This window comes from Camelus bactrianus, chromosome 1 (genome assembly GCF_048773025.1).
Source record: "Camelus bactrianus isolate YW-2024 breed Bactrian camel chromosome 1, ASM4877302v1, whole genome shotgun sequence".
NCBI classification, from domain to species: Eukaryota; Metazoa; Chordata; class Mammalia; order Artiodactyla; family Camelidae; genus Camelus; species Camelus bactrianus.
In genome coordinates, this window is record NC_133539.1 from 36240936 (window position 1) to 36258532 (window position 17597).

General features: G+C 33.5%; 1 protein-coding gene across 1 annotated transcript in view; it reads right to left on the reverse strand.

Annotated features, from left to right (window-relative positions):
- PROS1 (protein S) overlaps positions 1 to 17597 on the reverse strand; it is a 60395-nt gene that overhangs the window by 30004 nt on the left and 12794 nt on the right. The window contains exons 2-3 of the mRNA XM_010966441.3: positions 7749 to 7906; positions 5023 to 5047 (exon numbers count right to left, since the gene is read on the reverse strand). Of these exons, the coding sequence (XP_010964743.2) occupies positions 5023 to 5047; positions 7749 to 7906 (183 nt within the window). The remainder of the gene's footprint in view (positions 1 to 5022; positions 5048 to 7748; positions 7907 to 17597) is intronic.

Here is a 17597-nt window from a genome sequence, read left to right on the forward strand (position 1 = left end):
ATCTTCTTTCGTATTCAATTCAGTTCAATTCAAGGCCATGAAATGTCTGTCTATGATTCAGTTCATTTTTTATATCCTTAATTTGAGTTTTCAAGTTTTCTCTATAGAGGTATTATGCATTCTTGAGATATTTCCAGATATTTTATGGGACTTGCTACCATTGTGAATAGTATCATCTTTTCATTCCCTACTGAAACTTGTTTATGTAAAGATCCACTACCAATTTATATAGGGTAGTCTTAGAATTATCTAAAATCTCTTATGTGTTCTAATATTTTGTCTATGGATTCTATTTTTTCTAGGTATATCGTCATTTTAATTACAAATAATGATGGTCATATATTTTGTCCCATGATCTATACAAATCTTACTTATTTTTCTTTCCCCATTGCATTGGCTGTAACCTCTAGTGTGCCTTTTCTTGTTCTCAATCATAAAGAGACTATAAAGTTTATCCATGAAGTATAATGTTTACTGTAGGTTTTCTTCTTTTTTTCTTCCTTTCTTTTTTCTTCTTCCTTCCTTCCTTCCTCCTTCTCTCTCTCTCTTTCTTTTGTGTGTATATTGTTAGAGTGACCATACATGTCTATTTGCCCAGAAAAGTTTTATTTTATTCTGTTTCACTTGTCAATTATCTAGTGGAGTACTGGTCATAGACAAAGTATCAAAATTTAGAAGAAAAATTGTATGGTTATTCTATACATACTTTACCATGTTCAGAATGTCCTCTTAAAGTTTGCCAAAAGTTTTTATCATAACTGAGTGTTGAATTTTATCAACTGCTTTTTCTGTATGAATAGTAATAATATACTATTTATCTGGAGAATTACATTAATATATTTTCTGATGTTAAATAATCTTTGAATATCTGGAATAAGTCCTACTTTATCATGATATATTATTTTTAATATTCTTAGATTAGATTGAATATAATTTTACTTAGAATTAATATATGTAATTTTTTTTTCTCATGTTGTCCTTCTCTGGTTTTGGAATTAAGATTATATCAGCCTTAAAATAAGCTCACATTATATAATCTCTTTCTACTTTCTGTGGTAATTTTATAAGAGAATTTAACAGCTTCTTTAAATTTGGAAGAACTCATTTGCAAAATATTTGGGTCTGAAATTGAGGGGAGATATGGAGATGTTTTAGTTTATTTAGTACTTATTTGTATAACTAAGTTCTCTATTTCTACCTGTGAAATTATAGATGTTTTATATTTTTCTAGGAATGTATCCATTTTAACAAGCTTCCAAATATATTTTGGTGTAGATTTTTGTAATATTCTATGACTATCTTTTGTAATACTTTATGATTATATTTTATTCTATAATCTGTATGATTATAAATCCAATCCATGTTGAGGTTATCGTATTTCCTTCTTTTATTCTACACTTTGTGTTTTGGCATTCCTCTTTCCCTTTTTTCCTTTTCCTTGATTATTCTTGCCAGAAGTCAGTCTAACTTACTATTTCAAAGAGTGAGATTTTCTTTTGTTAACTCTCTATTTTCCATTTATTTCTATCCCTATTTTTGTTATTTCCTTATTTTTGTTACTCAGGGTTTGCTCTGTTGTACTTTTAAAAATCTGCTTGATGAATGCTCAGGTCATTTTTTAAATACTCCAATCTGTCCTCTTACAGCTGCCTCAGCAGTCAGCGCCCCAGATCCCTACACACACACACACACACACACACACACACACTACGTCAAGCCAGCCATCAGTCTCACATGGATTTCTCGCATTTCTTGATGTTTTCATTTTACTTTGTTATTACTAGTGCCTGGAATGCTATTGTTTCTCTTGAGATGATTTTAAAAGAAGTCAGCAATCTGGGCTAACCCACCAATTTGGCAAGAACTAGAAACTAAAAACTATTTCTGATGTTTACTTTTTGGCTCAGAATTTATCATTCTTCTCAAATTCTTTTTCCCCCATTAATTTAATCATCTGTTCTACTGGGTGATATTTTAAAGGCCTAGATAGATGGTGGAGTTATTTATTCTATTTTCTAAGGAAAAGAACACAACTTAAAAACTTATCTTTATATTATGAAACCCAAAGTATTTCTGTCCAAATTCCATGGGTGCAGTACATGAAATACATGGATAGACTACAGTGCTTTCTGAAAGCCCTTACAACTCTAAATCTAAATGCTGTCTAAAAAGTATGAGTTAGTGTTAGTGGTCTAATTTTTTGGGTGACCTTATCTCACTGCAGGGAGCTCCCAGCATGACCTGTGGTAATTAGTAAAATTACTGTTAGGCTTTCCAAAGACAGGATTATAAACCGGTCTTTGTTTTTTTTCCCCCCCAATTAGGGTGATTGGTCTACAGAATACACACATCAAATGACAAAAACGTTTAACTTCACTGGAGCATTTCTTTTCTGTTTTCATCATTGGAATTCATCACATATGCTTATAACTAAATAAAGACCAAACTATAACATGTGAATCACAAAATAAATTGTAATAAAACTGTATTTTTGTTTCACTATATACATTGATCAAATAATAATACTTTATATTTGAAGAAAGTTCTACATAGTGAAAAAAAAATCTATCCACATACATGTACTTATTTGGTATTACCAACAGCTCTGCAGTTAGAAAATACAGTTATAGCATAACTTAAATACAGAACCTGAGAAGTTAAATAAGTTGTTTAACCTGATGCAGTAGAAATTTTTAGGTTTGAAACTAGAGCCCACATCCTACTACCTTTTTTTTAGGACTTGACTTTTCTATCATGCTACCAAATAAGATAGACAAAGAAAAGAGAAAGTTGAGTAGAGACAGAGAGAAAGTTGATAAGAATAGAAAGAGAAAAAGAAAAATAGTTTATCTACCTTCTCCAAAACACATAATGTATTAAAAGGTTATTTATCTTTATCCAAAGGTACTCTGTGATCAAAGGTACGTTATCTTCCAGAGTGTTAATGCCTGCAAAAACACACCCACATTACATGGACCTAAGAAACAAGGATTAATACTACATTTTTAATGTAAGCTGTAATTTTTAACAGGAAAATATTGTCTATTTTAATTATAAAATATTAGAATTCTTACCTAAAGTGGAGAGACTGAAATAGTATTGATATTTTATCTTTTCTTCATTTTAATAGTATAAACTCTTATTTCTGCTTTGGAAAGTGAAGAGTCAAAGTACACCTTTACAAAAGAAGAAATGTTTTTTATGGATGTATACCTATATTCCAATGCCCTCTTAAGATATGGCAGCTATAAGTTTTAGAAAAACTTGTTGAATTTTCTATCTAGACATATAAATAATAACACTACACAGTTTTTATGGTGTCCTCTTTGCAAACGTAAATGAAACTGCTTAAGTCTGTTATTAGCAGCTAGAAAAGGGAAGGGAAGGAAAGAAAAGAAAATGGGATTAGAGCAGAAATCATGGGAAAAATTAAGAGATTAGCATGACATATTTTACTAAATGCTTTGAAAGCATTACCTCATTTTATTTCTTGGTAGAAAATTATTAGGTAAATTGTTACTATCCATTTGACAAATGGGAAAACTATAGCTCTTAAACGTTAAATAATTTTAAGATCTTGCAGGGGATAGAGGATCGATTGGAATTAATAAAAAGAATTGTAATAAGTCAACTGTAAAACACCCAGCAGCCCAAGAACAGAAATAGGTCATGCTATGGAATTCTAAAGAGAGATACTACAGAAACAATGTCTTGCAGTTGATGAAAGTGTGAAGTGAGAGGCAGTGTATTGTAGCTGGGTCTCCTTGGCTCAGGAAGTGACAGCCAAGATTCACACCACCACGGACACTCAAAATACAGAAAAGCAACCACTTTAGGAACTATGAAAAAGAGAACCTGGTTCTGAGAGGGTCTTCTACCCAATGATGTTGCGTTCTTATCTTGTTAACTGTCCTGAAGGGTAAATATATGCACATACCATCAATTCAGTGCAAGGCTCCCTAGGAAAATGGGAAAGGTATAAATATTCCTCTATCTAATAATGGTCTCTGGAATTTCTGCATGGGTATTCAGGAACAAAACAAAAATAAACAAAATGTAACACCCTAAACTATAATAAAGCCCTCAGCTTCCTCATATTTCAAGACAAATGAGGGTTTAATGGAAACAGTTATTTGCTAAATTATATTAACAATGTTAAGCTGCATACTTATTAATATGAATCAGATTACACTTCTATTTTTTTTTCAAGGAAGATTTACTTTTCACTTCTGCAGGCCTTGGAGTCTCATGTTGGCTGGCTTGTGAGTGGGGTAGGAAGATAGATGCACAGATAGGGAAAATTCTGAGCTAAAGGAGGAGGAAGACTTCACCTCTTTGGGCTGGACCTAAGAGAATCTTATCAAATTAAATTCCACTTTCATTTTTTGGAAATGCTGACAAGTCTCCCCTCAAAAATATTAATAAAATGTTTTTTCTATTTGCTTAAACCAAACTGAAGACTTTTATCTTTAACTGACATTTAGTTGAAATCATCTAATCTCTCTGGGTATGGAAATACTACCTCATTCCTTGAGCGTCCAGAACTGTATCCAAAACCAAAACATGGGTGGAGTATTGCAGGAAATGATACAATGATGTTGCAAAGTGGGAAGTTGTTAATGATTTCCATCAATATTTAAATAATTATTTATGTCATAAGCTCTGAAGAGTATAGAGATCTTTCCTTTCATTGAAAGATAACCCTTGAAAACTCAAGTGCTTACAGACAACGTTCTGGTACCTAAATATAACATTGCATCAGCTCAGTGACTTTTTATGAGAAAGACAAGAGAATGAAAATGACTAAAATTCAAAATGTTATACAGCAATTAAAAGGACCATTCCAAATTTGTCTATATATCTTTAAATTAAAGGATAGAAAACGCATATAGAATGAGATCTTATTCCCAAGGCTAATGAAATTGTACTGGATGGAATACATATGGGTGGAGGGTTGGACTCGATCATAGTTAAGTTTTCTTCCATTTCTAAGATTACAGAATTGAGATTCTTTGAACTTACCTAAATATTTTGGATAAAAATATTCCTAGAAAGAAAGAAAAAAAAATCTTAGCAAACCTAAATTTCACTATAGAGTTAAAAGTTAATTTAAAAATGTTTTTGCATTAAAGATGCAAACAAATTACACATAACAGTCTTTTTCACATTACAATAGAGCATTTTTCTCTAGTAAAATATTTATCTGGAGTAGACAGCTAATAACATTAAGCCAGTAAGATGCTTAGACTTAAAGCAATATTGATCAATTAAATCACATTTCAAAAGCTTCTAATCTGAAAACAGGTTCCTTTGAAGATGTTGAATGTGATCATAAATGCCCCCGTTTTGTAAATCCTTTCATTTTTTCCATGATTACTAGATGCCTATTTGGTACATTTCACATCATGCTGATTACACATATCAGATTCAATGTTGAATAACAGTAATACAATTTGAGTTTAAGTGGACATTTATCTTTCAGCATCTTGTGTACATGTAATCCCTTACTTATAAATTGGTTATGTATCAAGAATTTGTCTGTGAATCAGTAATTCGGACTATGGCATGCACTTTACCAAAAGGAGAAAAATGTTAAAAATGATTTCTGATGGTAAGGGCCCCAGGCTGGTTCACAAAAGCCTTCTCAAGCCATAATTGATCCAATGTGCAGCATTAATAACACAAGAATTTCTCATGAGAAAACAGTGTTTCTCCCCCAAACAGCCTCAAGTACAGAACATACCTCCATCCAGGACAGAGTTAAAGCCCTCACTCCTTCCTCCTCTCACATATAAACCTACACAACACTTTTCTACTAGTTTATAAGGATATGCTCTCCCTCTAAGCAACTGAGACAGCAGTGTTGTCATCTGCAGAACAAAGGCCATGAGGATAAGCAATGATGAATGGGTTCAAAGGAGATAATGTAATAGGGAAAGGAATATATCAGGGACAACGTGGGGAGAAGCAATAGGGTGGTGATGGGGAATGTGTACCAGGGTATGAGGGATGTGGACAGGGAGTGTTTGGGGAAGATAGAAAGTGAGAAGCAATAACAAATGTCTTTTTCTTTCCTTTCATTTCTCCCACTTCTTCCTTACTCTCTCTGTCTCCTCTTTCTTGTCTGTCAATAACACCATTGCCAGAAGAGTGGAGGGGAGGAAACATGTAAACGAGTTTCTTTCTCCATTCTTTTCCCTCTCTCCACGTGTCTTCTGCCTCACTCCCCATTTGCTGTTCAGAGGCTAAGCTATGAGAACATATCTATAGGGTCAGAAACACATGCCAAATATTTATGAGTGATACATTAATATGAAATCTTGGGCATTCAGGCTTGCCTTGACATATTCCAGCAAAACAAAACAAAAGTTAGAGTGCGTGGGATAGAGAATGGGCAGAAGAATGGCAGACTGTTACTACTCATTGAAAGGGGAAGCAGATATATTGAGGTTTATTATATAGTTCTCTCTACTTAGGGATATGTTTTCAATTTCTGTAATAAAAAGAACTGTGTGTGTATATATATGTGTGTGTATCTGTTTCCTACACAATAAGAGTACATTGTTATATTGTGTGGAATAAAATATTTTTGTCTTGTCAATTGCTTATCCACAGAAAGCAACAAAACTAAGAGGAGCATTTTGATTTAATCCTGGAGCCTATTAAAAATGAATCTTTGGGTACCTTGGGAAAAATTCCCTTTGAACCTATTACAGTAGGTGGAGGTAAGAGGACTAAAGGGCAGTCCCAGAGAATGCAAGTTAGTACTGTCTTGGACACATTCTCTAACTAGAAACAAGTGGCTCCGACTTGTTTCTCATCTAGTCTCAGGGTCTCAGGAGCCGTGGCAGAGATAAAGGGGGTACTTTGTATACATTTTCTCCCTCATTTCCTTTTAGTTCTATAGTTTATCTCTGGAAAAAGCATCTGCAGTAATCCTGAAAGTTATCAAACTTGAATTCTCAAGGCACCCTCACCCTAATTCTTAGAGGCACTATTGATATTCCTGCTACATGCAGGACATGTTAGAGAACATCCTTCTTTAGGAAAATTAGGGGACTAAAGATCAGATCTAGGGCTCCCATATTTCTGTATGATATTTAGGGGTCTTTAGGATTATATTTTTCTAGGCTAACTTGGAAAAATGTATACACTGAAAATATAAATTCTAACCCCAGGGATTATTGATGAAGTTAAGGTGGGCTCAGAAAACTTTCCAAGGGTTTATGGAATAAAGTAAAAATATCCTCAGGGAACACTGTGCTGTAATGAATTCTTCAGTAAGCATTCACTGAGTAGCTGTTATGTACCAAGCTCTGGGTTAGAGACCCTGTTTTCTAAAGCTTGGATGAAAACGCCAATGGAGAGATTTAATGAAGTCTAGTGGTAACAATGCAGTCTCACACACACACATTCAAGATGCCTTGCCTTCACCCAATACTACAAAATTCTGGTTGGGAGAAAGTAGTTACAAACTATGAGGTTCCTACTATTTGCGATAAGTAGACATAACTGAATTATAGTTTGGTCAGAGCACACTGCTTTTGGCAAATAGTGTCTCTCTAACAAGCCAACTTTCCTTTGAAGGTACTTCCCCCTGAAAAGCTTCAGTGGTTACGTGCAGAAGGTGACATACACAATCATTAACTTTAAAAAGGAACACAAGGGAAAACAGATTCAAGTCGAAACGTCCCATCTATAGTTGTATGTTGAGGTAAGCTAACTTACCAGTTTTCATGAATTCTTACCGTTTCAGGGTCATTTTCAAAGACCTCCCTGGCTTCTTCTTTGTTGCACAGCTCTTCAATGCATTCTCTTTCAAGATTACCCTTTTTCGTTTCTTCAAGCATAGAATTTGCACGGCGTTTCCTAACCAGGACTTGCGAAGCATGTTGCTTTGACAAAACTGAAAAAAAAAAAAGAAAAAAAAACTTTACATGGACAAATCTTTCATTTCTCCACCTAAAATATTTTATTAAACAATGAGAATTTAAACCATGTTCTGCCATAAATTGCATGACACTTAAAGTCAGTAGGGTTGAATTGAGGGAAAAATGCAGATTCACAGCACTTTGGTTAACAACTCAAAGAGCATTTGGTATGCAGCTCCAGCACTGTCTAACGATCTACATAAATTATTCAAATGTATGCTTGAAGTCAAACATACCAGATGATAATTTAATGTTTACCTCATTATAACTACATTGGAAAAAACAGCGTGCTGAAATGACTGTCAAAAGTCATGGCTACATCATCTTTAAAGCTAGGGTAACAAACTTTCTCAGTTTAAACGGAAAACTTGTGTAATCTCTGCGGAGACAGAGAAATGTAGGAATACAGTCCTATCAGCTATTTGAAAGACACTCAGCCTAAAACATTTGGTTATCTACACAAAAGGAAATAAAAATCCATGGCAATCAGAAGACCTTATGCAAAGCATAAGATACAGAAAGCAAAGAGAAAAAAATTGGTAACTTGGACTACATAAAAAATTTTAAGCTGTTGACCAAAATTAACAGAACAAAGTTCAACATCAAGCAACAGAGTGGAGGAAAATATTTGCTTCATATAGAATAGAAAAAATTACATCCAGAATTTATATAAGCAACTTTTGCAAATTAAAGAAAAAATAATATAATAATAAGCCAATTGATATAGGAAGGTGTGCATGGTTAAACACAAAATAATTTAAATAATAAAAATAAAATATAAACAAAATCATGTAAACATCACTATAGAAAAAAATTAAAATAGCCAAGAAACACATGAAAAGACCTTCAATACAAATTTTTTTAAATGATTGGATTTTTGCCTATTAGATTTGCAAAAATTTAAAAGGCTAAACATATTAAGTATTGGTAAGTACAAGGGGAAACAAGTATTCTTGTACAATGGTGGTGGGAATATACTGATGGGTTTACATCTAAAGGTAATTTGGTAGTATCTGAAAATTAAATGTACATATACTCTTCAACAATTCTACTTCTATGTATGTCCTACAGATATTCATGTGTCCCAGAAAGTTATGTATAGAATGTTTGCTGAAAGATTGTTTATATTATCAAAAAATTAGAGATGACCTAAATAACTATCAAGGGAATGAAAAAATTATATAATACAACTGTACTGTGGAATAATATGCAGCTATTAAAAAGGAGAAAGATACCCTTACACTGAAGATCTCCAAGGTATATTATTAAATTAAAATTGCAAATTGTAGATGTCATACCTATAGCATAATTCTGTACATATCAGCCACACCTGTAGATATGTAAAAATCATGTGGATAAATTCATAGAAGAGAGCTTGGAAAGATATCCAAGCTACTACCTGCAATTATATTTGAAGAAAATCATGAAGAGTATGAAGTTTGGGCTTTATTATTTTAGTATGTGAGTAGAACATTGCTTTTTAATGAAAAATGTTTATATCACAAATAAAATCTACAAATACATTTTTTAATCCTTATTTTAACCACAAATGGTTTTTTCACTAAGAAAATAAGCAAGCAATATAAACAGCTACATTTATTTTTCTCTTACTTCTCTTATAACCCAGTAAATAATAAGAAATAGATAAATAAAAGTTGAAAATAGAATGAAGAAAAAGAAAAGCAAAAGGACTAATTAATCAGTACTCACTATAATTATTAGTTGAATAATTGAACATCTTTAAAGGGTGAATGAGGTAATGTTACTTTATTTTTCTTACTTGCCAAAACAGGAGTTTAAATGTGATGATTAACTAACTAAAGTGTTTGAGTTACATTTTTAAACCTGTTTCTCACCATCTTTATCACTTCCCAAGATCAAGATTAAATCAAGGCTGTATATGTCTAAAGGATGCTATTCTATAAGCATGCTACCTGCCAAGTGTATTGCTGACTGATAAATGGCAGGGCAATCAACAAGAGTCTGACATCACCAATTATCTCATTAACTTGAAGTAGTTTTAAGCACGCTACCTGATAATAAATATGAAAAAGAAATTACGTGGTTGTGTAGTGGACAAGTTTGGTATCTTACTGTCCTTTATAAAATAAACCCATCCGTCTAACAGAGTGTGCTTTACAAAGTGTCCACTATTCCTTGTCAAAAAGATATAAACATGACATCACAGATCCAAACTAAGAACTACAGAACTGTAGGGTAAGACAAACAAATGGTTAGAAGTGTTTTTATCAGCTGGCTCAAAGTCTTTCTGCCCAAAAATATCTACCCTGCTGGCATACAGGAATGTTTAAAAAGTTCCATTAATTATCATAATAATAATCATGGCACATAAGCATGTAAATGCTGTTTTTTCATTATCTCCTATTAATCCTACTCACAACTGGTTCTAAGTAGACAGTAATTTTTCCATTCTATACATGGACAAACTAAAACTCAGAGAAGTTGAGTTTAATTTCACCAATTCACACAACTGACAAGAGTCAATCAAGACTGCCCCCAAAATTGTTTCTCTTTTTGCATTACCACATTGTTTCTAACCATTTGTTTCACTTCTTTAGATTAAAAAGTTTTTCAAGAAAGTCCTTGCTAAAACCCAACTATGTTGCTTGAAAAGTGTTACATCCAGATTCAAAATTTTAGGTTATAATGTTATAATGTTTAGTTATGAGCCTTTCAAGATTAGAAATATGACTGAATCTGCTTGATTTTTTTAAACTTATCTGAGTCATTCCTTCTTCAAAATAGTGACTATAGAAATTGAACAATTAGGTCAATAACAACCATTGTGCAGACATTAATTATAATTCTTTTTTGAAATTATCTTCACAGCCTTCATATATTCCCTTTAATATTTTCTGTGGGAGGAAACCTCTTTTTTAGCATTAATTTTTAGCATTAACTTGATTGTAAAGTAAATTACTGTTGTTGGTGCTTCATTTAAGTGCCTGTAATAAGGATAGTGGGGACATCATCAACTCCACTTAAAGGAAAATTCCCCCACCGTTCAATTGAGTTAGACCTTGGTTAACGGTTAATAAAAAATTTTAAAAGCCCCTTTCCCACTTAGTTGTCCAAGCTTGCTACCCTCCATTCAGGAAGTTCAGGACCACAGATCTGCAGGTTGTCCAAAACGGATCAGTCTGATGGAGGAGGTCCAATCTTTATGACAGTTCATTCTCTGAACCTCTTCCGTTCTACTCTTTTGTCCTTTGCAAAGATGGTTCTCACATTTTTCCTTCCAAAAGCTCACAGCTTATCTCTTTTTTAATTCTCCTTTGGCCTTATTTGGCATCCCAAGAATGAAAAACTGTCCCTAAAAAAACATATTTGAAAAGAGAATCTTGGGCTAGCATTTGTTTTGGCAGAGTGCTTGAATCTTTGTTTCTTCCTCAGTGTGGGACGAGGTCAGGGAAAATAGCATTCAATATACAAACAGAACAGTTAGATAACACATTATGATATAATTGTGACTCTTATGTCCCAACGGTTAAAATGGCATATTCTGCCTAATCAAAGACTGATAAAAATAGAATTGCATGTAATATTGAAAAACTTTTAGTTAATAATGATGAGAAAACATATGGCCAGATATTAAAAATTTTATTTTAAATAATTTCCTATTAACTAAGTGTAAAACCTTTCATTTTTTACCATAAATATTTCTACCACAGATGATTTACAGTTGAGAAGAGGTATTAAAAATGGGAAGATTGCAAGGACTAAGATAAACCCAAAGACAGATTTTTAATTAGGCATTCATCAGCCTACACAGTTACTACCAACATAAAAACTTATGTTAGCCTTCAGAAATAAATGCTATATCTGTATGTATGTTATACTTCAATTTTAAAAAAGTTTATTTTTTTTAAAAGAGAGCTAATATACTTGGTTTTCTCTAAATTTCAAATTTTGTTTTATATTGAGGACTACATTGTTGACCAACTGATTCTTCTCATATTATTATATTAAGACTTAGAAACATGTTTTAAAAAAGTATTCTGTAAAGGTGAACTATGCCCCTGTCTTAATAGGCTGATGAGAATAATAATAATAATAAATAGGCTGATGAGAAATAATTTAAGAGAATCAAAGATCATAAGAGGTAGGTCTCGATTGTGTTTAAATCTGGGAAAGAAAAAGAGGGAATAATCTGCGAATTACATATTGCACATATAAAGGTGAGTTCTAAAACTTTTGATTAGAAGGGGCGAGGGAAGGGTTGGCATTTATTTAGAAGTAGGAAAGCCACTAGTGGCATTAAAAAATGTGACCATTGACCCCCATTCTGGAACAAATCAATGAATGAGTAGGGAAACAATGTCTGAACTGTTTAGCCACAACAGAAATGAAATGGACTTCTCCTAACTTGAAGATTTAATTGTAACTAATTTACAGCCCCTAGTCTAGGGGGAAAAAAAAAAAAGAGTAAATCACTGCCAATCCTCCCCAACATTAAACCTTTGCTTTAGCCATAGACAGAGAAAGCAGCACATTTTAGCTATTCCTTCCAAAATAACAAATACTTCTATCCGAAAGAAAGAACAAGCAGCTTATTACTCAGAAACAAAAACAAAAACAAAAAGCAAAACACTAAAAACTACTTCTGTTATTTCATTTGCTTGCTTTTGGTAAAGTGATAAATCAAGGTACCCCATTTGAAGGAACTCAGGGTTCAGATTTTGTCAAGGTATGAAGATGAATTTTCTATAGCCCTCTCTTTTCTTCTCTAGACCACTACACTGCTATACTTTCTGAGGCTACAGTGGGAGGTCTCTTTTTAGAATGTGCAGCGGGATCATCACATAATCAGTTTGCTTTGTTTTTTAATCTCCTACACTTTAGGACACCAAAACACCATCTGATTTGATGTCACATACGAAGAGGTTACAGCACAGTATATGTTTTGTTTTTGTTCTATTTGACCTATTTTGTTAGGGTGGCATCAATTAATATTATTAGTTCACTGGCCTGTGTCTGTATTTATGTTTGGAAAAGCAAAAGGCAATAATGAGAGAGCTGGCCTAATTCTGCAATTCCCCACTTCCTGCAACATCTTCCAGATCTCCCCAATAAGCAAGTCTGAAGTGTGCTTAGAGGCTTAGAAAGACTAGCTCTCAATGGCTTGCTTCCTTTTTGATTCTTATGATTCTTATGATTCTTATTCTTATTATTATCATCATCATCATCATCATCATTATTATTATTTTACTGAAGTATAGCCAACTACTATGTGTCAATTTCTAGTGTACAGCATAATGTCCCAGTCATGTATATATATATATATAAATATATTCATTTTCATATTCTTTTTCATTAAAGGTTGTTATAAGGTATTGAATATAGTCTTCTGTGCTACACAGAAGAAATCTGTTTTTTATCTATCTTTATATATAGTGGTTAACATTTGCAAATCTTGTGTTGATTTTTAAATTTTTTCCTTAACAGAGGTACTGGGGATTAAACCCAAGACCTCATGCACACCAAGCACGTGCTCCTCCACTGAGCTCTATCTCCTACCCCCAACATTTGCAAATCTTAAAACTCTCAAATTTATCCCTTCTTACCCCCTTCCCCCCAGGTAACCATAAGATTGTTTATTATGACTGCAATTCTGTTTCTGTTTTGTAGATGAGTTCATTAGTGTCCTTTTTTCTTTTTTCCCCCAAATTCCACATATGAGTGATATCATATGGTATTTTCCTTTCTCTTCCTGGCTTACTTCACTTAGAATGATCATCCCCAGGTCCATAGGATATTATTATTTTTAAGTGCTAAGGTGGAAATGAGATTATTTGAAATATTGGTAAAGCATCAAGTAGGTATTTATAGTTCAATACAATTCCTACCAGCTTTTCAGAACTCCCTGTTGACTTTCTGAAAGGATATAAGACACAGTCTAAATAACAAAGGAGTAAAATACTAACTTATTAAGAAAAGGAGGGAAAATAATTGAGATAAGGAGTCAAGGAAAAGAAGGAAAATAAAACAGGTAATAAGGAAAGGTGCATTTAGTACACAGAAACTCAGGCCAACTTAAAAAAAAAGGTAAAAACAAAGTAAACAAACAAACAAACAAAAAAACATAACTCTCCCCAAAGGAAACCCTTTTACACTGTTGGTGGGAATGTAAATTGTTTCTACCACTATGGAAAACAGTATGGAGGTTCATTAAAAAAAAAAAAAAAAAAAAAAAAAACCTGAAAATAGAGCTACCATATGATCCAGCAATTCTATTCCTGAGTGTATATCAAGAAAAAAAATGAAAACTCTAATTCAAAAAGATACATTCACCCCAATGTTCATAGCAGCACTATTTACAATAGCCATAACATGGAAGCAGCCCAAGTGCCCATTAATAGGTGATTGGATTAAGAAGATGTGGTATATATCCACAATGGAATATTATGCAGCCACAAAAAGAATGAAATATTGCAATCGGCAGCAACATGGATGAACCTAGAGAATGTCAGACAGAGAAAGACAAATACTATATGATATCACTTACAAGTGGAATCTAAAAAAGGATACAAATGAATCTATGTACAAGACAGAAACAGATTTACAGACATAGAAAACAAACTTATGGTTACCAAAGTGGGTGGGAGGACAAATTAGGAGTATGGAATTAACAGATACAAACTAGTATACATAAAATAGATAAGCAACTGAATAGCACAAGGAATTATACCCAATATCTTATAATAACCCATAATGGAATATAATCTGCAAAAAAACCAAATCATTATGCTGTACACCTGAAACTAACACAATATTGTAAATCAACTGTATTTCAATTTAAAAAAAGAATCGGGGGGGAAAAAAACTACCTCTCCCCTTCCATCATAGCAGAAAAAAATTAAACATTTATATTCTATTTGATGAGGAATTACGGACTGAATGTTTGTTCTGCACCCTCCCCCGCTCCCAGCAAATTCATATGCTGAAGCAGTAATCCACAGTGGGGCTGTTTTTGGAGATGGGGCCTCTAAGAAAATAACTAAGGTTGAATGAGGTCATAAGGGTGGGACCCTGATCCCATAGGATTAGTGTCCTTATAAGAAGAGATACTAGAGAGGTTATTCTCTTTCTCTCCCTGCACGTACATATGAACCAAGGGAAGGTCAGGTGAAGACACAGCAAGAAAGCAAGATCTGCCAGCCAGGAGGGGAGCCGTGACTAGAACCTGAATTGGCCAGAATCTTGATCTTGGACACTCCAGCCGCCGGAACCGTGAAAAAAACAAATTTTTCTGGTTTAAGCCATGTAGTCTGTGGCGTTTTGTTAGAGCAGGGCAAACAGACTAATACATAAGGCAAGGAAGCTAGTGACTGTTTCTAGTTGCTCTTTAAAGACATGGAAAGTGGCATTTATGCTGATGCTGTCAGATAGCATTTATCTAATCTCTCTCCAAGATGGTATAAAAGTGATGAGAAGAAAAAAAATTTTTTTAAAAAGGATAACAACAGTTGAGAGAATGGAAAAGGTCATTGTTAAGAGAAGTGATTTTAACAAATTCTCCAGGCTGGAAAAGTGATGAAAACCTGTTGATGAATAAAACAAAGGCAAGAAAGCCTTGATCCAAAATGCATACACAGAAGTACAAGGCAAATAAGGACCTTTTTGCTGTTTGGAAATAAGAGGTCTCAGAAAGACTGCAATACAGCATTAGCAGGAGAGTGGGAGAAAGGCAACTAGGACCAGGCGGATTAATTTGAAAGTCCAGCGATGATGCACAATACTGGTTTTCCAGGTCCCTGGTTTCCCAGTACATCCCAAAGTACATGAAGCAGAACACTCATAGTGGGCCCAACAAACATATTATATAAATGAATCAACTAATGAGTGTACATGGAGCTACCTGCTTACTCTTCCATTTAGAAGAAAGACTAGCAGGAAACCAGATCGATACCTATAACAGCACAAGAAACCCACACAAATCTACTAAAACCAACCTGATATTGTTGCTTAAATATGAAGAGGCAACCAAGAATCATGAGAAATATGGAGGAAAAAATTAACAGCTACCAGCAGCATGAAAAAGAAAACTGACAAAGGGGGAAAAAAAAGTAATTCAGAGAAGATAACTTTAAGAAACGTTTTATAGTCCAATGAGTATCTTCATAGTGCCTTAAGATAATACATCCATGAAAGAAGGGGATGAAAGTTAAATCAAAGAAAAAAAAATACTTCAAGAAATTTACAATATGATTTTCAATAATAAAAGGTTGAAAGAAAAAGTTAAAGAAATCTCCTGGAATACACAGCAAAATTCAGAAACAAGTCAAAGTCATAAAGGATCATTTCTGGAGGAGTTCTAGAAAGAAAACAAGATGTGGAGGAAAGAAATTATCATAAAAGTAGAAAAATTTTCAGAGCTGATGAGAAAGACTAGTCTTCATGTAAACAGAGTCTACTGAGTGCCAAATAAAATGAGTGAATAAAAAAGCAAATTTAGACATAGCATGACACAAGTTTAAAACATCTAGCAGCAGAGAAGCTCTAGAATCAATTGATAGTAAGAATGGCCATCAGATTAATGGTACAACTCCATTAGAATCACAAAGCAATTGGAGTCTCTCTCTCCTTCCACTTACAGAAGAGGCAATGATTTTAGTCTTTAAAATAAAACCTGAAAACTAGGGAGATACTGCTTGGGACGGATCCATGTGTGTCATTAAGATGACAAAGAGCAGAAATTCCAGTCACTCCAACCTTGTCCCAGTTACAATTTAGGAGAAAGTGGGTAAAGCAACTAGAAAGACTTATTTTCTAAAAGTAATGCCCTTACCTTGACAATCTGCCCTCCCCCAGTTCCCACACAGGCTCCTAAAGAGAAGCCTGGCTATTGACACAACTGCCTACTTACTTACATGGAATTAATGAGTTTCCCCAAAGGACCATACTATTAGAAAAGCAGACCTAAACAACCACAGAGGAATCCTATGCCATACACCTAGCCTATCTAATCAACTTGGAGCTGTCTTCAAAAAATATGAAACAACAGCCAAAGATCACCAGATATTCGTATAAAATTAATAGCATGAAAGAGGAACATACAGATCCCAAACAAAATAGTGGTAATTGAAGATACAGAAGATAACTTTAAAAAATTTGTAACTAATATCCTAAATAAATTGAGAAGATCAGGCATCCATAAAACAAAAGTAGGCTGCTATGAAAAAGGAGAAGTAGAGAACTAAAATATGATTTTAAAGGAAAAAAATTAATGTATTAACTGAAAAATAGAATGGACTACTCCCCCCCATGCCAAAATTGTCAGCTCTTTTTTATCCCTATTGCATTGACAAAGATTTAAAAAGAAGTTAGTAGCCAATGCTGGCAAAGATGAAAGCAATTAGGCACTCTTAAAATATCTACTTTTATAAGCAGATTTCCAGGGACAAATCTCACAATGTGTCTTTAAAATCTCCATAAGAGGCACACTCTTTGGATATTCAGCTAACAATTCTATTTCTAGGAAATTAACCTGAGGAAATGAACATGGACATATGTAAAGAAGTATATATGAATATATTCATCACAGTATTATGGATATAGGCAAGATATTGGAAAAAATGTAAGTGTCAAAAATATGGTTTTGGTTAAATATTATGACTACATGATGGAAAATTATGAATCTATTTT